This window comes from Phyllostomus discolor, chromosome 6 (genome assembly GCF_004126475.2).
Source record: "Phyllostomus discolor isolate MPI-MPIP mPhyDis1 chromosome 6, mPhyDis1.pri.v3, whole genome shotgun sequence".
In the NCBI taxonomy this organism is placed as follows: domain Eukaryota; kingdom Metazoa; phylum Chordata; class Mammalia; order Chiroptera; family Phyllostomidae; genus Phyllostomus; species Phyllostomus discolor.
Genome location: NC_040908.2, coordinates 148,297,609 through 148,318,897, shown reverse-complemented (window position 1 = coordinate 148,318,897; position 21,289 = coordinate 148,297,609). Strand labels below are relative to the sequence as shown.

Below are 21,289 nucleotides of genomic sequence, written 5' to 3'. Positions count from 1 at the left end.
GAGAGGATGCCACACAATTCTGTGTTAAATCACTTCCCACAGTTCCTGGGGCACGGTGAGGGCCAACAACTGGACACTCCGCAGCAGGGGGAGTGTTCCAGCAGACTGTGCCCTCTCTCTAGCCTTATCCCCCACTGCTCCTTGAGACTCCGGCATAACTGCAGTCTTCCCCAAGTACAGGCATCCTCTCCCACCTCTGGGACTCAGCCATGCCGGCATGGAATTCCAGCCCAACTGCACCCTCTCCTCCGAGCTCACGTCAGCGCGCACCCCCCCCCCCCCCCCCCCCCCCCCCCCCCCCGCCCCTTCAAGCCCCTGCTGACCCATCGTGGCCTGACAGAGTATGGCCTTCCTCTGACCTCGGCAGCGTTTGGTCCGTGCCACTCTGCAACTCTGCTCTCCACATTACTGCACAAGGCCTCACTCAGCCCTACCTGCACGGTTCCCCTCTCCTGCTACATGTTTGATTACCTAAAGTCCAGGGGAGACTGTACATCCAACAGTGCCTGCCACAGTGCCTCATAAGTGAACAATAAATAATTGTTCTAAAGAGCCAGCGACATCATTCTCCATAGATCGTTCTAAAATAGGTGATAAGCAGATACAGTATAAAGACCTCTTATGTACAATGTTGAATGTCTTCCTAGGAAAGCTAGCAAAGTTGATACATGTACAAAGACATACACATACACAGGGCTGTGTACACCTACACGTATATAGACAAACACAAGCACACAAATATGCTCATTCCCAAATCTCAGGCAATGCAAGTGGACAGTGGGTAAAATTGGAATCCTGTGGGATTTAAATCCACTGTCCTCAGGGTCTGGTGCTTCCTCGCCCTCAGTTCCGATGTCCGTCCACGCCTGGGCTTTGTTCCCTGTTAACATTTACAACTTTGTACTTCACACTTCTCTTTCGTTTTGATGATGCTTTCTTTTGGTTTAGCCTTTGCCACGTTATTTCCCTATCCCTGCTCAAGTTACCTTTCCCAGGTGGCATCGTTATTTATTTATTTTACAAAGCCTGCCTTTTACCTCCTGCTTTGTTCTCCATCCCTCTTCTCTCTAAATCCGCTAAAGGGCCTTTTTAGGGCACCCTATGTACAAAAATAACTCGAGTCCGGAGAGATTTCAAGTTCTTTCCATTCTGCTCTCATTCTCCATCGCTCAAATAAATGAATTATTTAAACAGAAAAGGGAACAAAAACAGCCAGTGTGTCTGCCTCTAAAGGTACCCAGAGAAAGGGCACTTCTATTTCAATATCTCTGAGGCTCTTCTAGGACATCGTCTAAAAGGAGATGCTCCCAGGACCCTGCACACTTACGGACTTCCCAGTTTCTGGGGCACGGTGAGGGCCAACAACTGGACAGACACTCCATGGCAGGAGGAGTGTTCCAGCAGACTATGCCCTCTCTCAAGCCTTTGCCTCCCAAAAGCAAGCTGTCTGCTCCCTTGAAGCCAGAGCAGAAACAACTTGGTGGAAAATTATCAGTCACTTAGTCTGCATGATGGCCCTACAGGGTGTGTATGCCCACTTCCGTACAAAAGTTAGGATGGAAAAAAATTACTCTCCAGAGCAGTGATTTTCAAGCGGTGTGCCATGAGAACTTCTAAAACATGCAATACCCGACCATTTAGTCAGGGGCACTGACCTCCTTTCCCTGAGATTGCCAGATAAAAAAGACGATGACAGCCAACAGAACAACAGTCGTTTGGTGTGAATGAATCAAAATTACACCTATTTTTTTGTCAGGCTGGCAAAAAATATGATACATTTTTGAAGTGCCACAAAATTTTAGTAATTAGCTTATGTGTGCCATGCACAATTTTTTAAAAGGTTGAAAATGGCTGCTCTAGAAGCAAAACAGACTGAGATGAGCCATCTGACCTTGCAGCAGATCTGTAATGTATCCGGAATTCTCGGGACCCTGTTTCCAAACTCTAACTTAGCACTGACCCTTCAGTGTGTCCGAGGTCATGAAGGAGTATGTGCACGCTCTGGAACTTAGAGACAAGCTCAAGTGCAACCTCCAAATACTTGGGTATTTCAGAGCTGCCAAAGACGGGGAGCTATAAGAAAGACCAAGAACAGGGGAAAAACCTCTAAGGAAGAGGGAAAAATGGGAAGAATCAATTTCTTAAAATCACTGCAAAAGTGAGTCAGAAGAGGTACCTGACTTCAAGTTCAGGCTTGGTGACGAGAAACTTCAGGACCGACAATGTCCGGGTGGACTGACAGCTCTCGTCTCTGTTTAAAGAGCAGAAGTAGGATCACAGTCATCCCTCATTAAAAATAAGCCATCGATCTTAGAACAAAACTCAAATGTCCGACCACAGCCCGCAGTCCTACACACACCGAAGTACAAACCGTGGGCAGGAACTCAGGTCCTTTTCCAACGTTCATGGCGCGCCCACTGCAGCACCCGGGCTGGGCTGGGCTGGGCTGGGCCCTGGCACTTCGGACATAAACGGCACTCCCAGTCCTCAAAGCCCATCTCAGAGAGTGGATTGGTAAGCATGCCATGACTGTTGACAAAGTGCCCGGCGCTGGGCCAAGTTCCTTGCATGCATGACCTCGCCCACTCCCCCCAAGAATGTGATGAGGCTGGCATTATCCTAATCTCCCTTTGACAGGTGAAGAACTCACTGAGTCACAGAGAAGCTCTGCAAGTTGCCTAAGGTCACACAGTCAGGATGTGAGCCAGGCCCCTTGACTCTAGAGCTGCCACCGCCGCCTTCAGAGCCTGCACCCACCATGCCCCCACCAGAAGGAGGGCCCAGGAAGTGGCTGTCTGCTGCTCTGCTGGTTTTCTCATACAGACACCCTCAGTTCCGTGGTCTCAGCAGCCATCTGAGTAAATGAGCCCCCAGGAGGAGGAACACAGAACTGCCCTGCAGATGCTGAGCCCCAGGAGCACCCAGAATCCACGTGAAAAGAAAACGCTCGCTCCACTTTTCAGCAGAAGTCGACCTCATCCCCCGGCTCTAAGGCCCGCAGTGAAGGACCTGGAATTTCTTGCCACATCAGCACCTGCGCCAGTGTCCTTGGGGTTCTCCATCTATATTCAACTGGGGAACATGGGCGGGGAGGGGGCAGGGGGGAGCGAGAGGAGGGGAGGCCTGGCCACGCCCACCACATTCCCCTCCCTGGTAATCAGGGGGAAGGACAACAAAACCACCACAAGTGACCACCATGTGCCCTTTGGGAAACTAAGAGCTCTCAATTCCAAATACCACAAGAAATGTGGGGAAACAGGCACTCTAATAAACCACTAATGGGACTACCCATGGGTAGGAGGGTACCCCTTTCAGAGGGTAAGTTGGCAATATCCACTCAGGCTGAAAATGTGCAAATCCTTGGATCTCCCATTTTTTAAGAATATTGCAAAGCCCTGTTCTTGTGTACAAGGATTTCCACTGCAGTATGCCTAGTCATGGAAATAACCTAAATGTCTTGTTAAGAGATGAACTAACAATACATTCATACAGTGGAATACCCTACAGCAGTTATAAGAAGATACATCTATATGTGCCACCATGGAGGGGCCTCAAGATTATAAGAAAAAATGAAAAAAGTTAAGTTGCAGGCACTGGCTGGGTAGCTTGGTTGGTCAGAGCATCGTCCTGATGTTACAGAACAGACCCATTGTGAGGGGAGGTGAATGATAATACTATCGCTGAATGGACTCGCCCTTGTGCTCCGGGGATCCCCCACCCCATACTAGGTTCACCCTGCTCACTGCCTGGGAAAGATATCTCTCAATGCCAGAGATTGGTGAAAAGGAAAGGGATTATTTATTTAACGAGTTATACAAACTTAAGAGTAATGACAATGTCTTCACTGAGACCCCAAAGTCCTTTAGAATACCCACAAATGCACACAGTCCTCCTTTACCCCTCTGCCCAGTCCAGGGCACCATATCTCAGAAAAAGAAATAGAAGTCCATGGTTCTTCTCTGCCCAAGCCACATGGTCCCAAAAAAATACCCAGTTCTTCTCTGCCCAAACCGAATGGTCCCAAAAAGACCCCGCATGGCTGCCGAGCCTGGGTTTAAATCCCAGTGCCAACCTTCCTCTGCCGCACCACTTCTGACTCCTCCCACAACTGGCCACAACTGCCAGCATTCCCATATTTTTCCAGCTTTACTGGGCTGCCATAGTAAGCCTGGGCAGGTGTGGCCCTGTGGTGTGGAGCCAGTCATCTCCAAGCTCTTATGCAGCCTCTGTAACCAGGGGGAGTTGCCTCCCAGTTATATCCTGGGTGGAAGTCACTCCCATTCTCCTGGCTCAAAGCATGACCACAGCTATTTAACGTATCTATACAACCAGTTAGAGGTTATAGATATGTTAAACGACCATTGTAGAGGTTATCTGCAAAACTGTTGCTATTCAAAACAACTCTCAATACCGCTGCTCCATGCGTCCCATCCCCCAGCTCAGACTCGTGGGGGTGAGGACATCCTACACATCTATATATATTTTTTAATATTTCCTGGACACTGAGTTCTGGAACCCATTACAAATCCCTATTTGGGGTCCCCCTTGGCTGCACCCTGTTACGCTGATATGCCAAGGTTTTAGGTTTGATACCCTGTCAGGGCACATAGAAGAATCAACCAATGAGTGCATAAATAAGTGGAACAACAAATCAGTAATTTTCTTCTTCTATATTTCTTTCTTTCTCTCTTTCTCCCCCCTCATTCTTCTCTCTATAATCAATTTTAAAAATTTTTAATGAAAATGTAAGTTGCAAAAGTATACACAGTATGATAGCATTTCTATACACATTAAAGTATGATATACTGGATAGAGATGCATGCAAACGAGGTAAAAAATTCAAACATGGACAGAAAGGTTATACACCAGCTGGGGAAGAGTAGGAACTTCTGGGAGGAAGTAACTTCTGGGAGAAAAAGTAACAAGCTGGGAAAGCTTTTCAGAGCATCTGTAACATATTTTTCTTGAAAAAATCTAAACTAAAATGGTAAATGTTAAAAATATGATAGAGTCGTATGATAGTTACATTAGTATTTGTTATATTACTCTTGATTCTTTTATGATGTTTGATAAATTCCAGAATTTCACGTAATTAAAAAATACATATGTAAAACGCCCAAGTTACTCTTTTAGTCATCTAATAACCACTTAAGATTGGGAATGAGCATAAACAAATTAGAATACCATGTCTTAAGTCCAACACAAACAAATTCAAGGTAGAGGTAACCACTAAGAAGGGCTATTATAGAATATTATTCAGCCACAAAAAGGAAGGAAACCCTGACATTTGTGGCAACGTGGATGGACCCTGATGGCACTATGTTATGTGAAATAGGTCAGACAGAGATGGACAAACACCGTATGAACTCACTTGTATGTGGAATCTAAAAAACCCACACTCTTCGAGACAGAGAACAGACCAGTGGTGCCAACAGGGGCAGGGCGGAGAAATGGGTGATGGTGTCAGAAGGTACAAATCTCCAGTTATAAGATAAGTCAGTCTTAGGATGTAATGCACGCAGCAGACTGACTATAGTTAACAATACTGTATTGTACACTGGAAGTTGCTAAGAGAGTAGATCTGAAAAGTTCTCATCGCAAGAAAAAAAAACTTGTAACTATGTGAGGTGATTGATGGATGTTAATTAAACTTACTGTGATGATCATGTTGCAATCTACACATACATCAGGTAAAAAAAAAAAGAAGAAGAGGAGGTGAGATTGATTTTGTGGTTGGCAGGTACCTATGGGAAGCCAGCCTTCTGGACACATGAGCAGGGTGGGGAAGGGCGAATAGGAAGTTTTGGAGAAACTGTACAAACACAGGCATAGCCTAAGTCAATAGCAAGACTAGACAGCAAACAAGCGTGCACACTCTATACATAAAGGCCACACTGAGCTGTGGGGAAAGGAATGAGCTGGGAGACACCCCCCCTTCTCAGCGGAGCTGGCCAGAATCAGGTGCTACAAATCCAACGAGAAAGAGCACTTGGGTGGCAATAACATCTTCCAAGAAGTTGGGGCATGGGCTGTGTCAGTTCACTCCACCGGCAAGGTAGGAAGAAAGTTCCCATGGAGGCCTGGGTGCCCTGAGGCCTCATGCTGTGGGGGTGGGGTGGAGATGGAGGGCCCCCCCAGAGCAGAGCCCTCTTACAGTGTCCACTACAGCCTGCAAACTGGACGAAAGCAGAGCACGCATGTCCATGGGGACCACAGTTACACTGGTTACTGTCTTCCCCCCCCCCAGAGGTAACACCATCTCCACCAATCTGAATGGGGGCTTCGTCTCCCCCAACCCTTATAAACGACTGCTGTAAAATGTGGGTGGGGAGTTAACTTATGGGAAGAGGTGGACTGACGTGTTTGGCAGACGAGAAGGCAACGATGGGCTTTGGAACAAAAAGCAATTGTAACACCAGTGTGGTCCGGTGCCCAGGGGTCCTGAGAGAACCCAGGGGAAGGGGAGAGTCAACAACGGACTTGCACCAAATCTCTAGCTTTTTAAGTGAGGGGCCATCAGGGCTAAAGTTGCTGAATTTAGAAAAATGAAGAAATGCCATGCTGTGCCCCAGGGGGCAAGGGGCAATCTCTCTCTCTCTCCCCATGCCCCCTCTTTCTCACACACACTCACACACACACACACACACCTGAATCATTCTGTTTCATAAGGATTTCCCTTCCATGTAGGAGTTACTGTTCGAGCAGTGCTAGCGGTACTAGCCAGAAAGACTTTCTGAGAAGATTAAAGTGTCACACACATCTGAGCTGGGCAATACGGCGGCCACTACCCACAGGGATGTACTGAGCATGTGAAGCATGCCTGGTGCGAATGAAGAACTGAATTTTTTATTTTACTTAATCTTAACTAATTTAAGTAGCCGCGTGTGGCTAATGGATGTCTTATTGAAGAGCACAGATCTATGGCACAGATCCATACAGGGTTCTAGCAGACGGGTGCGACGAGCCACCCTTTCCAGCGACTGTCTTGTTAGCTCCCTCCACGTGCTCCTGGCCCAGTGTCTGCACACATCTCAAGCTACTTGATTAGAATAAAGTCCTAAAGAGGAATTTTTGAGTCACCGGGTAATTGTGTTTCTCAGCTTCTCCTGCATACTAAGACCACCCACGTACAGTAACATACATGTGAACAAGGTTTTGCCTGTTACTAGCTGTTTTCACATACACGGTTCTCACTGGATCCTCACACCTACCAGGGAAAACCAGACAGGAGACGCAGCACATCCCCTGTGCACAGGGAGAAGAACGAGCTGCGAGAGAGCATGCCACTGACTCGGCCGTGACGGACGGTTTTTACAGCCAACACTGAAGAACACACCTGGCCGTCCTGCGACGTTACACCACCTGTTCTCCCAGATTACCTTAACAAAGAAAAATGCTTATGCTGTATTCACAAGTGAAGAGGGCAGGGTATAAAACTATATTCCGAGTATGATCAAAACCATATAAAATCCAAGAAAATAAACCAATGTGTTAACAGTCTTTGGGTTGTAAGACTGTAACTTATGATTTTCTAATTATCTGCCCAAATTTTATAACAAACCTCAATAATTATTAAAATAAATAACATGTTGTGAGCAATATAGGTATATAGTGCATATAAACCACTTAGCCTGTAAGTGGTTTATATGCACTATATCTCATTTAAAATATTCATACATGCTGAGGACCATTATTACCCCTATTTACAGATGAAAACACAGTGCATTGAAAAAACTTTAAGAAACCAGGCCAAGAGAAAGGGAGCAAGCAGCATTTGAACCCAGGCCGACTCACTGGAAAGGCTCTCAGACTGTAACACGCACACAGATTACTGAAGATCTTGTTGTAATGCAGCTTCCCATTCAAGTGGTGCTGATGCTGTTGGCCTGGAGACCACACTTTGAGTATGGACTACATAATCTCTATACTATAATCTTTAAAGAGAAAACATGTCTCTTTTTTTTTTTTTTTTAAGATAGAGGGTAAGGGAGGGAGAAAGAGAGGGAGAGAAACATCAATGTGTGGTTGCCTCTCGTGTGCCCCCAACTGGAGACCTGGCCCACCACCCAGGCACATGCCCTGACTGGGAATTGAACCGGCAACCATTCAGTTTGCAGACTGGTGCTCAATCCACTGAGCCATACCAGCCAGAGCAAAAACATGTCTCTTCTAGGAATTTAAATAATAGCAATTTCTGCATATGCAAAAACATAATTTTCTCCCCCATAACCTCTGCAACCCTTCTCTCCTATCCATGCGGCAGACCTAAAGTGCTCCTGCCAATTCCCACCACCGACAATCCCCTGGCCACACGCTGCTGTCACACTCACTAAGCCCAACTCAGGGCTTAATCAACCTTCTCATCGCATTAGCAGGGAGCATGTTACCCTCAAAGCTTCCAAGAGCAAGCTTTCCCACACACCCAGAGAGCAGGTTCAAGGAGGAGGGGCCGCAGGGCTGTCCCAAGGAACCAGTCAGTGCCACCATCCGCCACTCCCAAAGGCAGACACTTATCACCAAGCCACCAGCTGGTTTTTCCCTATTCCCACCGACTTTTCCTTTGAAACATTAAAATTATGTATTCTCTCAACAGTTCAACCTTCCAAAATCTGGCAAGCCCTAGCTAATTTTATACTTAAAGAAACTTCAACACCCTTTAATTATGTTCCTAATTCTTCATGTCTTTTTATGTGGGATTATCGGATACTCGTTGTTTAATGAACCTTTTGCCATCTGCAGTAATCCTGTTTATCTATCTTAATGCTTAAGGCCATGAAATTACTTATCTGATACCTTGAAAGTAGCTCTTCCAGAATGGATTTTATTACCCTAACTCTTCCGTTTATTTATATCTCTTCGTTTTTTTACTGCTCTTCCTATAGTGAATAATGGGTGATTTTTTTTTCAATAAGAGTGACAGTTCCACATTTAGGCAGTCTGTACGTGATGTAGTTAGAGATCACCTTCCATTTCCCTCTAAGATTGTATTTATTAATGCACTTCCTTCCTTGGATCATTTGTGTGACTTCAGCAGAAAATTTTTATTTCCTTTTAAATTAGACCAAAAGATAATCTTAAGCTTCCTCTATTTAATGTTTCTGACATCCATACTTTATAAAACAGAACTGTTTTCACGTTTTCCTCTTGGTAACTTCTCCTACTCATTAAGTAAGTAAACTATGTAAACTCCCTTCAAATGGAATTAAGATGCGTAACAGTTTCCATTAACCTGTCAGAAACCTTTTATATACGCCACATGCTAGTCTTAACGTATCATCTGACTTTAAATTGCTATAATCCATTTCCCTCTCGAAGGCCTCTTTCTCTTTGCCTTTTAAAGCCAAAGGTATCTCTGGTCTTGGGAGATGAATGAGACTGTTCTGAAACCTAGAGGAAATATGATGTGCCACCCAAGGGCAAAGGTGACTTGGCCAGGTAAATTTCAGCCCCTCCCTCAAGTCCTTCTCCCCTCCGGTCACAGGCACACCTCTCCAGGGACCAGCTCCCTTCCTTCTGGTAACTGGCAGGAAACTTACTGGGTGCCTGGCCCTGTGCCAAGCACTGACTCAGGTGCTGGAATAAAACAGCAAATAAGACAGATATCAAAGCAGGTGACAGATCCCATCCTGCCTCACGGAGCTTTAATTACAAGAAAAGAAGAGTTCTTTCTTCTCTTGAGGATTATTGCCAAGAAACGTATTACGGGTACTTCCAAAAGTACCCACGTTGCCCCCTCAGTGCTGGACAGAAGTCTTGCCCCTGAAGAGACATCCCAGTCTCTGGGCACCTCCATTTCCTCTGGCATGCTTATGACTCTAAAACTGAACATCCTTATTCCCAAGTTTTGCCATCCATAATGTGCTCCTGTGCATAATGCACACCGACATTTTTGTCCCTAAGTTTCAGGATAAAAATCTTTTGTTTTAATTCTTTAATTCAATTATTTACTTATTTATATTTAGGTACTTGTTTTCTGTATTATGAAGTAATTTTAGCATTTACTTTTGAACAGGTAACGATATGAGAAATTTTATGTAACGAATGATTATAAAACACAAGAACAGATACGAGGTATTTCGGGTACTACCCACATATAATGTATATCCTTATTATTCCCTCAAAAATTTGGGCAAAAAAAGCCCTGGCTGGCGTAGCTCAGTGGATTGAGCTTGGGCTGCAAACCAAAGTGTCACAGGTTCGATTCCCAGCCAGGGTACATGCCTGGGTTGCAGGCTATAACCCCTAGCAACCGCACATTGATGTTTCTCTCTCTCTCTCTATCTCCCTCCCTTCCCTCTCTAAAAATAAATAAAAACTTAAAAAAAATTGGGGCAAAAAAGTATGCATTATACATCGCAAAATACAGTATATTTTTGACACCTGTTGGCTTTTCTTGGATGGTCACTACCATCTACTTGGGCAACACAAACCTCGGGCACACTCGGTCACACCCTTCTGCATCACTGCCGACCTTTGTGGGCCCTGCCAATGTTTCCAGGCTCTCCGCAACACTGCAAGGCGAGCTCTGCCTTCCATTAACACCAGGTACTCCGGATGCAAGTCACCCTCCCCACCTGTAGCTCTCCGACAGCAGTTCACACCAACTCCAGCCCTGCTCCTCGGCGCCCCCGACGGCGGGGCTCCCTTGCTGCTCTCGGACTTTCTAACCGAACTCAGGCTGATGTGTTTACAGAGTCTGTGCTTGAAACCCCGTATTCAGTTCTGTTCTGGTTTCTCTTAGCAGTGACCACTGTTCACGGCTTCCAATTTTTCCTGATGAAATGTTTTTGTGACGCAACACCTTACGTTGCTAAATCCCTTTTCTATCGTCCCCAAACTCCCCCCTTTTATTTTTATAATTTAAAGAAAACAAGTTAAACTTAGAACTTTCCAAACCAATGGAGAGGGTTTTTTTTTTTCCCCAACGCGTGGAGCTGCCAGTGTGACGAGGGCTCATTTTTCAGCCATATCCAATTAGCCTAATGACTCCTCAAGAACACTGCGCTGGTTCCAGGCTCACGCTGGAGGAACATGTTCCAGTGATGCCATCAAAGACGACGCACTTCTGATACCCCCAAAGCCAGCCTCACTGGGCCTTATGATAGCAAAACGGGATTTTTAACGCAGTAAAATTAAACACCCTGTATGCTCTCATTCCTCTGCGCCAACAGCCACAAAACGCCCCAGGGAGAACACTTGGCTCCTTGCGCCTGCAGGTCTTCTAAATCAAGTTATTCATAACCCCCGCACCCTCCACTTGCTGAGGGCCAGTTCCAGACCAAGCTAAATGGCTGCCCTCCCTCCTGCGGCCTCTCCCCCAGCCAGGGACAACCCTCGGCTTCACTCTGCACTGACTGTCAAAAATGACAGTTGGATACGGGCCGGCGCACTCACCCAACGTACAGTCTTCCAGTATCACAGTGACTCATTCAAGGAGAGGCCGGCTTGCTCGCGGGGAGCACAGAGTGAGAGTTTGGAAGCCTGAGGCTCATTCTGCACAGCCGCTGTTTTAACGCTTTACAGACCCGTAGCAGTCCTTTCTCGCAAGGCACGGGGTACCGCTCACAAGAGCCCCCTGGTCTGCGTTAACAAGGTGGAGCAAATTACTTCTAGCTGCTTTCTGGAGTAGTACGGTACCATTTCACCTGCCATGGTAAGTTCAGAGAAAGTTCTCTCATACGTGAATCATACACGCTTAAGCTCCGGATCAGAAAGTAAGAAAAACCTTACATTTTTCTTTTTATATAAGGCACTGTAATTGGCATTATTATTTTTGTCTTAAAAATCTGCTCCCAGACTGTTTAAACAGTGGGCCCTTCTATCTGGCAGCCAGCGCTATTTGAGGGAAACTCACCAAAATGAAACTGCTTTTGGTTGGTATTCCAACCAAGTATTACTATCAAAGACGGGAAGAAACGTTCTCCATCATTAGTATATTCAAAGGCAAGGCTCATGGTTCTGGAATAATGTGTTTATCATTGTTGTTGTTTCTTTTAATAAATCAAGACTCTGCAAAGGTCAACTTAAATGGCTATACTGACAAGTTCTCCATAGTGGGAATGACAGAACATGTTTCAATCTGCCACAGACCCCACTTGAATAAAATCAATTTAGGATGCCCCGCCCCCTGATTCCAACAGCTCTCTGACAGATCATCCCATCCAACAGGATAAGCAAGAAGTCAATATTGACATTACTATCCACCAATGGAATTCTCTTACAGGGGTGTCCAACCTTTTGGCACCTCTGGGCCACAGTGGAAGAAGAGTGGTCTTGGGCCACACATTAAACACGTTGTGACATGTGATCACACAAAAATCTCATAATGTTTTAAGTAAATTTACAATTTTGTGTTGGGCTGCATTCATAGCCATCCTGGGATGCATGCGGCCCATGGGTCATGGGTTGGATGCCCCTGCCGGGCACAAGCTGCACAAGTGCACTTCTCCCAGTAAACACGAACTTGACTGTCTGTTCTAAGCCAAAGCAGTCAAGCCAGTGGTTAGGAGCACAGGCTGAAGCTGTGCAGATCTACCTGCCAATTCCCAAACTACCTCTTATGGGCTCGGGGCTTGAAAAAAAGCCATTTAACCATCTAGTTTCCTATCTATAAAATGGCAGAGCATACTACCTCCCTGAAAAAACTACTGTGAAAAAGAAATAAGATTTATCAGCAGTTGCTCTGGCTGGCATAGCTCAGTGGATTGAGCGCAGGTTACAAACCAAAGAATCGCAGGTTCGATTCCCAGTCAGGGCACATGCCTGGGTTGCAGGCCACGGCCCCCAGCAACCGCGCACTGATGTTTCTCTCTCTCTCTCTTTCTCCCTCCCTTCCCTCTCTAAAAAAAATAAATAAAATCTTTAAAAAATTAAAAAAAAAAGATTTATCAGCAGTGGAAGCACTAAATAAATTGAAGTGTACACATATCCCAGAAGATGTTTTTAAAACAATGGGAAGCTACACAAGAACTAAAGGAAAGACAACCAAGAAGACACGTACCTTTGGTATCGTAACACCTCAGAATTCAAGCTATGCTCAACAACCAAAAGCATCTTATGATAGCACAGGGTGGGTGGAAGCTGTGATTTCTCAGTCATGGGCAGTGGTGACTGTGTTATCACTTCCATCCAGTTCTGGGCATGTTGGCACTGCAGAGGTTGAATTTGCCTACTTAGAATGTCCTTTGGAAGATTACGCTAAAATCTGGCATTGAAATGAAAAGTTACCGTGTGCACAAGACAGCAAGGAAACAGAGCATAAACCTGATTAACAGTGAAGCAAGTATCTGTTACTGGAGAATGACTGCAACTCTGTATTTTCTGCACAGCAAGAGCCAAGCACTCTGAAGGACGTATGGAAGGCACTCACGAAGAGCTGAAACTATATTGCACTTTGCTTCCAAAATAGAGATAGTAAGGGGAGTGCCATTTGCGAACTGAGCGATGCAGGTGAAGGTGAGTGAAAATGCCAAAAGCCGTGGAATAATCGAAGTGTCTAAGCCAAAAGGAAGGCAGATGTGGCCAATTCGCGTAGCTCAAAGCAGAAGTAACAAAATACTGTTAAGTTAATAAAAGCAACTACAAATATAAACAAATATGAGCTCATTAAACTATACACGTATGTATGCACATGCATGTGTGAATGGGTGTATAATCCATATGAGGGCTAAACTGATACATTCTATCTAGACAGTTAAACTTCATTCAGAAAAGGGGAAAGAAACATAAATGGAGGATGAAGGAAGGTTTTAATCCTTAGTTGTAATTACTTCTATTTTGTTTGAGATTTTTATAATGAGCATGTATTGGATTTTTTGGGAATGTTTTTAGTTTAAGATTATAACAAAACGGTACGTGTACAGTCTTGGCACCCTGCCAAAGAGAGTAAATTTTCAATGAGTAGTGGCCATTACTGTGCTTTTAGATGATACAAAAGAAGTAAGAAATGTGATCTCAGCCCTCAAGCAGTTTACAAGCTAGTAGGATTTGAGACTAAAAGAAGAGAGATAGGTAAATGGATGGGGAAGTGGGTGGGTGGATGGATGGACAGATAGGTAGCTGATAGATAGACTGACCTAAATAAAGTAGAAGAAAGCCACAAGCCACAGAAGAAATGTCTCGTTCAAATCTCAGGAGCCGACGAAGAGTAGCTACTAGAGTCTTAAACAGCAACATACATACCCCAGCATTTTACCTGGAAAGCTAAAGAAACAAGCTAGGGCATATGTCATCATTTCTGAAACCTGTTCAAGAATGACCCATCCGGCCCTGGCTGGTGTGGCTCAGTGGACTGAATGCCAGCCTGCGAATCGAAGGGTTGTCAGTTTGATTCCCCGTCAGGGCACACACCTGGGTTGCAGGCCAGATCCCAGTCAAGGGTGTGCAAGAGGCAAAGACACACTGATGTTTCTCTCCCTGTCTTTCTCCCTCCCTTCCCCTCTGCAAAATAAATAAATAAAATCTTAAAAAAAAATGATCCATCCATTAAATATGCTGAAGGACAGGGCATCCGTGTTTCCCCAAGCCCATGATGTCCACACAGCTCTGTCCCCACCAAGGCCATAAATCCATCAGCATATCTCACACTTAGGAATGCCTTTTTTTAAAAGGTTTTATTTATTTATTTTTAGAGAGGGAAGGGAGGGGGGAGAGAGAGAGAGAAACATCAATGTGCAGTTGCTGGGGGTTATAGCCTGCAACCCAGGCATGTACCCTGGCTGGGAATCGAACCTGCGACACTTTGGTTCACAGCCCAAGCTCAATCCACTGAGCTACGCCAGCCAGGGCAGGAATGCCTTTTTTTTTTTTAAATACCGCTTGGGGAACAGTGCCTCTGCTCTTCCCAGATCATGGAAAGAGGGGAAACAACCCCATCTGCATCACTGGATCACTTGATTCTTCAAGAGAAAAGAACAGGTTTCACACAGCTTTCCATCCTGAGAGCACAGCACAGTGCCAGAGTTGGTACCGCACTAACGAACAGCCAAACAAAGCTTTCAGAAGAATTTCTAGTGACCCAAAGACAAAAAGGGTAAGAATTATCTGCATGCTTGGGAAGCCAGAGCTCCTCCCTGGAGACACAGGTGCCTGATCAATGGGCACGTCTCCCCTGCAAGCCCAGCACCCCTCTCCTAAGCGCCTCCTTTCTCCCTGCAGATTCCTGCACAAAAGAGGACAGCAGCAGACAAAGGACACTGCTAGTCTGAAGAGGAGAAAGTAAAAAACTCAAGGAAGGCTGGACGCTGAACAAAGGAAACAATGGCTGGAAGACTTGTCCTAAAGAATCCAAGTGTTATACAGCGATACAGAGCATAGCTTCTATAAGACCAGAGATGAAGTCTGAGATGAAAATTTCTCCAAAACCCACTTACTGCTAGTACAGATGATTTTCCCCACCACCTGCAGGACTGACTCAAGTTGTAAAGCCCTTTGATGGGAAGGGAAACGGAATTGTGGGAGGGTAAGGGGAACTGAAAAGAACAATAAGGGCTCTGTAGAGTGGAGGAAGAGGGACTTCCAGGGCTAAGATTTCAACACACGACTCCCAAGGCAAACTTTGAGGCAGCCTCTCCCTTTCTTCCCAGGGCAGGTGAACCTCCCAAGGAACCAGGTGGCTCTTGGTGTCAGGTGCCACCTCTCCTTTACCTGCTTTCTCAGCAGGTCTTTTCCAAGAAAACCAAAGAAATCTACAATCTAAAACCCCAAAAGGGAAGTGGGAGAGAAAAGGTCAGCGGGGAAGTGGGAGGGAAAAGGTCAGTGCTGATAACATTTCTCGCTAACAATGGGTCGTCACATGGAATTTTCAGGGAACCTGATGACTAAAAGACCCCTCGGGAGGAGAATGACCCGCTGCATCCAGAACCCATTTTTCGGATGAGCAGTAATAATGTTCAAGAGGTATGGCAAGCAGGCTTGCTTAACTAGGCCGGAGGTTCTCAACTGGAGTTTTCAATGGGATGACTTTGCTCCCCAGAGGGCATTTGGTAATGACACGCATGGCTGTCACAACTGCTGGTGGCAGGGCTTGGGGGAGTGGTACTAGCATCTAGAACCAACGATGCTACTACATAGCCTACAATGGCAGGACACCTAGCCCCTCCCCCAACACAGAACTAGGCAGCCCAAAATGTCAACAGCACCGAAACTGAGAAGCACCCTGCGGCGCGAGACTCACCCCACTCACGCAAGCATCTCTAGAAACCCTAACAACCCTGCCTGCAGTATTTGCCATCCCTTGGACTGAGCGGCTACCCTGCCACGAAAGTCCACTTACCCTGACAAGCATCGCTACACATCAGGCAGATGATGTAACAAGCAAATGCAACATCTGCAAAGGACGCACATGCCCTCCCAGCAAACATTTTTAAGGGCATTCCTCAGGATCCGAGACAGGAAATTCTTCTACGACAATTAAAATGAGCAGAAGGGAACGTGCATGCGTGCGCATGCACGCACGCACGCACATACGTACGCCCGCATGCTGGAGCAGCCATCTTAAAAATCTCCCCGGGGTGTCACTGGCAAAAAAGCTGCACAAATTAGGATGGCCCAAGCCTTTCCAAAATAGTCCAAAGAGAGATAGAACGAAAGAGGGAAAGAGAACAAACAAGGAAAACTCCACAACCAAAAACAGATTCGTCCCTGGGTCTATCTCCCAGCTACAAACAGTTCCATCACTCCAAGTTGCATCCATGGCATGTAGTTATCTTTTGTCAACTGTGAGATGCAGTAACATGTAAGAAAAGAAGAAACTATAAAGACACAGCTTAATGAGCAACAGCGAACCCCCCTACAGCTCGGGTCAAGAAATCTCACGGTGGCGGCCTGGGGTATCTTCCCGCCAAGTGTGCTTCCCCGCCACGCACACCGCAAGAGAAGATCAGTGCTATTTGGAAATGAGATCCCTTAAGGATTGAGATTTATTTTACGTGTTCACCAAAAACGGTGGCTGCTAAATTCAGAGCAGTGACCACAACGTGAACAGATTTGGGAACGGGGCATCTCTAGAAGCAACCCCACCGGCTGCTAATTCACAGAAGCAGCGGGAGGGAAGGTATGGAAGCGCCGTGCCTGGAAACAGTGGGAACACCCAGGTTGACAGCCAAGAGAAACTCGGGTTGGAATCCAAGCTCCGGTCCTTCCTCCTGCATTCTGGGTATAGATGCTATCTCACAAACCATAAAATAACTTCCTGCCATACCACAGCATTGGAAAAATTCAGCAAGATACATGTTTAAGGCGGCAAGCAAAGAAGCCCACGCACAGATGCTCCTTCCACCAACACCAGGCTCCCTGTCCTCCCCTCAACAGGCAAACACGCAAGGTGGTCAAGACCACGTCTATAATATGAGATTATTTGATTATTAACTTCCCTAATCCCAAAATTCTCTCAACTGTTTTGCGCAGGTGATGATACAAGCCCACTTTCAAGTTACTCTGGAGACTTTGGCCAGAAAGCGTCTGAACCAGGCTTGCAGGCCCAGAAATTACCTTCCTGCCCTCTCCTACTCACATCCCCGTCCTTCCCCCACCCATCCCAAAGTAAATGGCCTAAGTGGGCTGTCAGGAAAAAACACCCCACACCCCAGGAGGGAGGCTTCTGCTCAGCTCTTTGAAGATGCAAAGCAACAAGGTGTGTTTATTTGTACTTCGGCGCACAGTCTCATCTACCTGGGCTGTGCCGCACCAAGCTACTCGGCTAGTAAGAGTTATTCATAAAATCCACCTGCTGACACCATTAAGCAGACCTTTCCAGGAAAAAAAGGTCAATAGCCATACTCCTGGGAGTACACATGGGGGAACCGGGAGCCTTTCCACCGACAGGAAGAGAATGTCACGGAATCCAATCAAAGGTCAGCCCGGGAGGAGGTAAGAACACTAACCACCATCACACATGTCTGCCTTCAGGGCACTTAAACCCACCCAGTCCACTACATGAAGAGACTGGACATTGTATGGGCAGCGTCTTTCTCACAGGATACATTAAAAAATAATAACAGCCAAAAATCAATGCTTCACTTCCCTAACACAAGCAATAAAAACAAAGGAAGAAAAAAAAAACCCATGAAGGTGTCTGAGATGGTTCCTGAATAACAAAGGCTGCCAGACTGCTCTTGGAATGCCTGTCATGGCCTTGAAGCCCCACAAAGATCGGGAACTCTGACTCAGGCTCAACTTTAACCCCAGGTTTCTTCCGAGATTATCAAAGAGACACACAAACCTGACGTACTGGCTTCGACAACCTCTCGTTTCACCAACTTCCCAGAAGATGAAAATGTAGGATATGGGAAACAATGGCAGGGTCTCCGGTCCTGCAATGGACCCCGAACTAAACTACATGGGCTCCTCTATAGGCTGGCAGCCCAGGATACCAGGCCGGCAGCCCAGGACACCAAGCCGGCAGTGCAGGACACCAGGCCGGCATCAGGGAAAAATGGCCAGCCCTGTTTCTGGTAACACTTCACGTCAGGTCAAGGAGGGAATCTATGCTAAGAGGAGATGCTTCTTGCAACAGGAAATATGCACACACCCCAACCTGCCCGGAGGTTTATAAACCAGCCACTGTAGAGGTGACTCAAAGCCACACAGGCTCGATGACCATGGATAACAGAAAAACACCACCTGGGACAGTTAGGCAGTTCTGTGACCCCACCCTACTCTGACTATTTTATTTATGTTAGCCCTGTTTTATATGTGCATATGTGTTAAGTAACCAGCACTGAACAAGAGAAGGACAAAATTAACTTTATGGCTATTTTTACAGAGATGGGGACTCAACCAAAGCAACCAGGACCAACTGGGAGATGCAAAAAATAGTTTCCACTGAGCCACGAGCAGCTCTCTGAAGACACACACACACACACACACACACACACACAAGCTGGATTCCAGGCTGTCCTACTTGGGTGTTATCCTGGGACACACCACGGCTATGCAAATTGAGAGCGTCAATCTAGGTGGATCTTCACATCTGAGATGCCCAGGAAGTCTGCCTGTTCTGCTTCCAAATAATCATTCACATCAACAAGTGGCTGCCAAACGCCCCCTTGGAACTCCCTCCCTGGGATGGCCCAATAGTTCAAGACAACCAGGGCACTCTGACTCAGACCCGGTTAAAAATCCATAGTGGCTACCGGCATTCCACCCTCTCTGGAAGCCACAACAATTTCACAGATATCTAAAGGGAGCCTCTGAGGAGTGGGGAGGGGCTTGGAAAAGGCTGCCCAGTGGCCAGGACCTGGGGTTCACGGAAGAAGGGAGATTTCTCTCAGCACACTCCTGCGGGGATGGGCGGGGGTCAGAATGAAATGAGCCTCAACTTCCCCTACAAACACCCCGCCAAAGATACCTCCATAGCAAGTAGCTAGAAGCATTTTGGAAAATCAGGCATAAATTACATTATGTGGGTGCCACAAATGTCAGGCAAGCAAGCTGCTGCTGAAGAAAGTTCACTGGGCCCTGTCACCCACTTTCTGGGCATCGACTGCCCAGAAATAAACATCAGGGGGCCAAAGGCGAGCGGAGGCGAGGAGGGGCAGCTGACAGCTGTGGCTGGCAGGCAGGGACAGAGGAGGCAGGGCTCACGGGCTGCAATTCGGAGCGTGCCCACATCAGCAGAAAAGTTCCTGGGAACAGGCATGCTGTCTGGAAGGAAAAGAGGTTTGCTGCTCCTCTGGACCTCAGGATGCACTCACTACGGTGATGCCAGATTCAAAGGTCCGCCAGATGAAGCCCGGGTCCTCTCCCAGGGCACCTCGCCAATCAGGGAGTCCATTGAAGGGCGAATGGGGATGGTCAAATGACAAATGATCTGATCCCAGAACCAGTAGGAAAGATTATTAATTCCCAGACCCACCCTTGCTTCATCTCTTTGCCCAAGACAAACATAGTCCAGGGAGGAGTGGAAGGAAGCGGCGGTATGGCCCGCTCCGCGATTCAAGGTGGGAAACTGAGGCCCGAAGGCGCACGAAAGAGACCAGGGAAGAACCCCCGGGGAGGCTGGCCAGCTCCGAGTACCCGGGCGAATGGGAAGATGGGATTAGGGAAGAGTTCTCTCCTTTCCTCTCCTCTTTTCCCCAACACACACAACACACAGACTCACTCGAGCTACGCCCAATCGGGGCAGTCGCCGGGCTCCCCAGAGCCGGGCTGCACACAAAGCCCCGCCCGCGCACACACACTACACCGCAGAAGCCGGCGCGCACGCCCACACAATAGGACCGCGCGCACCCCGCCGCGGCCCCTCGCCGGGGTCCCGGCCAGCCCGGCGCCGGGGTCCGCCCTCCCTGCACACTAGCGCCGGGAGACGCAGCCCAGGCGCGGGGAGGGGGCGCTATCACAGCCCGGCCGCTGCGCCCAGCGCCCCGCAGGAAGTTCGCTGGACGCCCCCCGACTCACCAGCCGCGCTGCTCAGCAGCAAGCACAGCGGCCCCAGCAGCCACATGGCACGGCCGCCGCTCCCGCAAACCGGCGCCGTCGCTGCCCCCGCGGCCTTAGCGCTGACCCCGCCCCTCGCCGCGCCGGCCCCGCCCCCCAGCTGTCCCTCCACCCTCCGCCCCGCCCGCTCCGGCCCGCTGGTCTGGCCCTGCCCCGCTCCGCGAAGTTTTGCAAGCGACCTAGAAGCGCGCAGTGGTCCGCCTGCTAGCGCGGTTGTCCCGGTTGTCCCGACTCAGGGAGGCCGCAGAGGGGGCAGCGGAGGGTCCCACCCTTTCGGCCTCTCGCCGCCGCTTTTTCTGGCTGCGAGAATCTAACAGCCCAGGCTCTGTTTTCTGCCTTCTCTTTCTCCCCTTTCCTTTTCCCTCTGTTCCTCCATCCTCTGAGGATGCGGCGCTTACCCCTCCCCGGACCCCAAATAGAGTTCTTTACTCAACTTTACTCAATGGGCTTATTCCAGAGACGGAAAGAAAAAGTTGGAAGGAAGATCCAAATACTCTGAGAAACTGTTTGGGTTTGGGTTTTTTTTTTTTTTTTTTTTTTTGGTTTTTTGTTTTGTTTTTGGTTTTGATTTTGATTTTAATAGGGGAAGTGGAATATGACCAGTGCTTCTCCAAATTTAATACGCATCCGAAACACTTGGGCATCATGTTAAAAGCTGCCTCTGACTCTGTAAGTCTGGGGTGCAGCGTGGGATTCTGCTTTGCTAACAAACTTGTAGGTGATTTGGAGACTGATGGTCTGTGAACCACACCTGGAGAAGAGAGGCTAACACCTTCAAGGTACACAGGCTGGCCGTATGAATTATTTCATCTGGACCTGGTCTACCAGTGGAACGTTTGGGCTCCGATTTGTA

General features: G+C 47.4%; 1 protein-coding gene across 2 annotated transcripts in view; it reads right to left on the bottom strand.

The window, feature by feature from the left end:
* The window catches only part of LDLRAD3 (low density lipoprotein receptor class A domain containing 3), a 213,287-nt gene extending 192,786 nt beyond the window's left edge, over positions 1-20,501 (bottom strand). For both annotated transcript variants that reach the window (XM_028515797.2, XM_036029250.1), the window contains exon 1: positions 20,398-20,501. In XM_028515797.2, coding sequence (XP_028371598.1) covers positions 20,398-20,443 — 46 coding nt within the window. In that variant the 5' untranslated portion in view covers positions 20,444-20,501. The remainder of the gene's footprint in view (positions 1-20,397) is intronic.
* Positions 20,502-21,289: the final 788 nt, after the last annotated feature.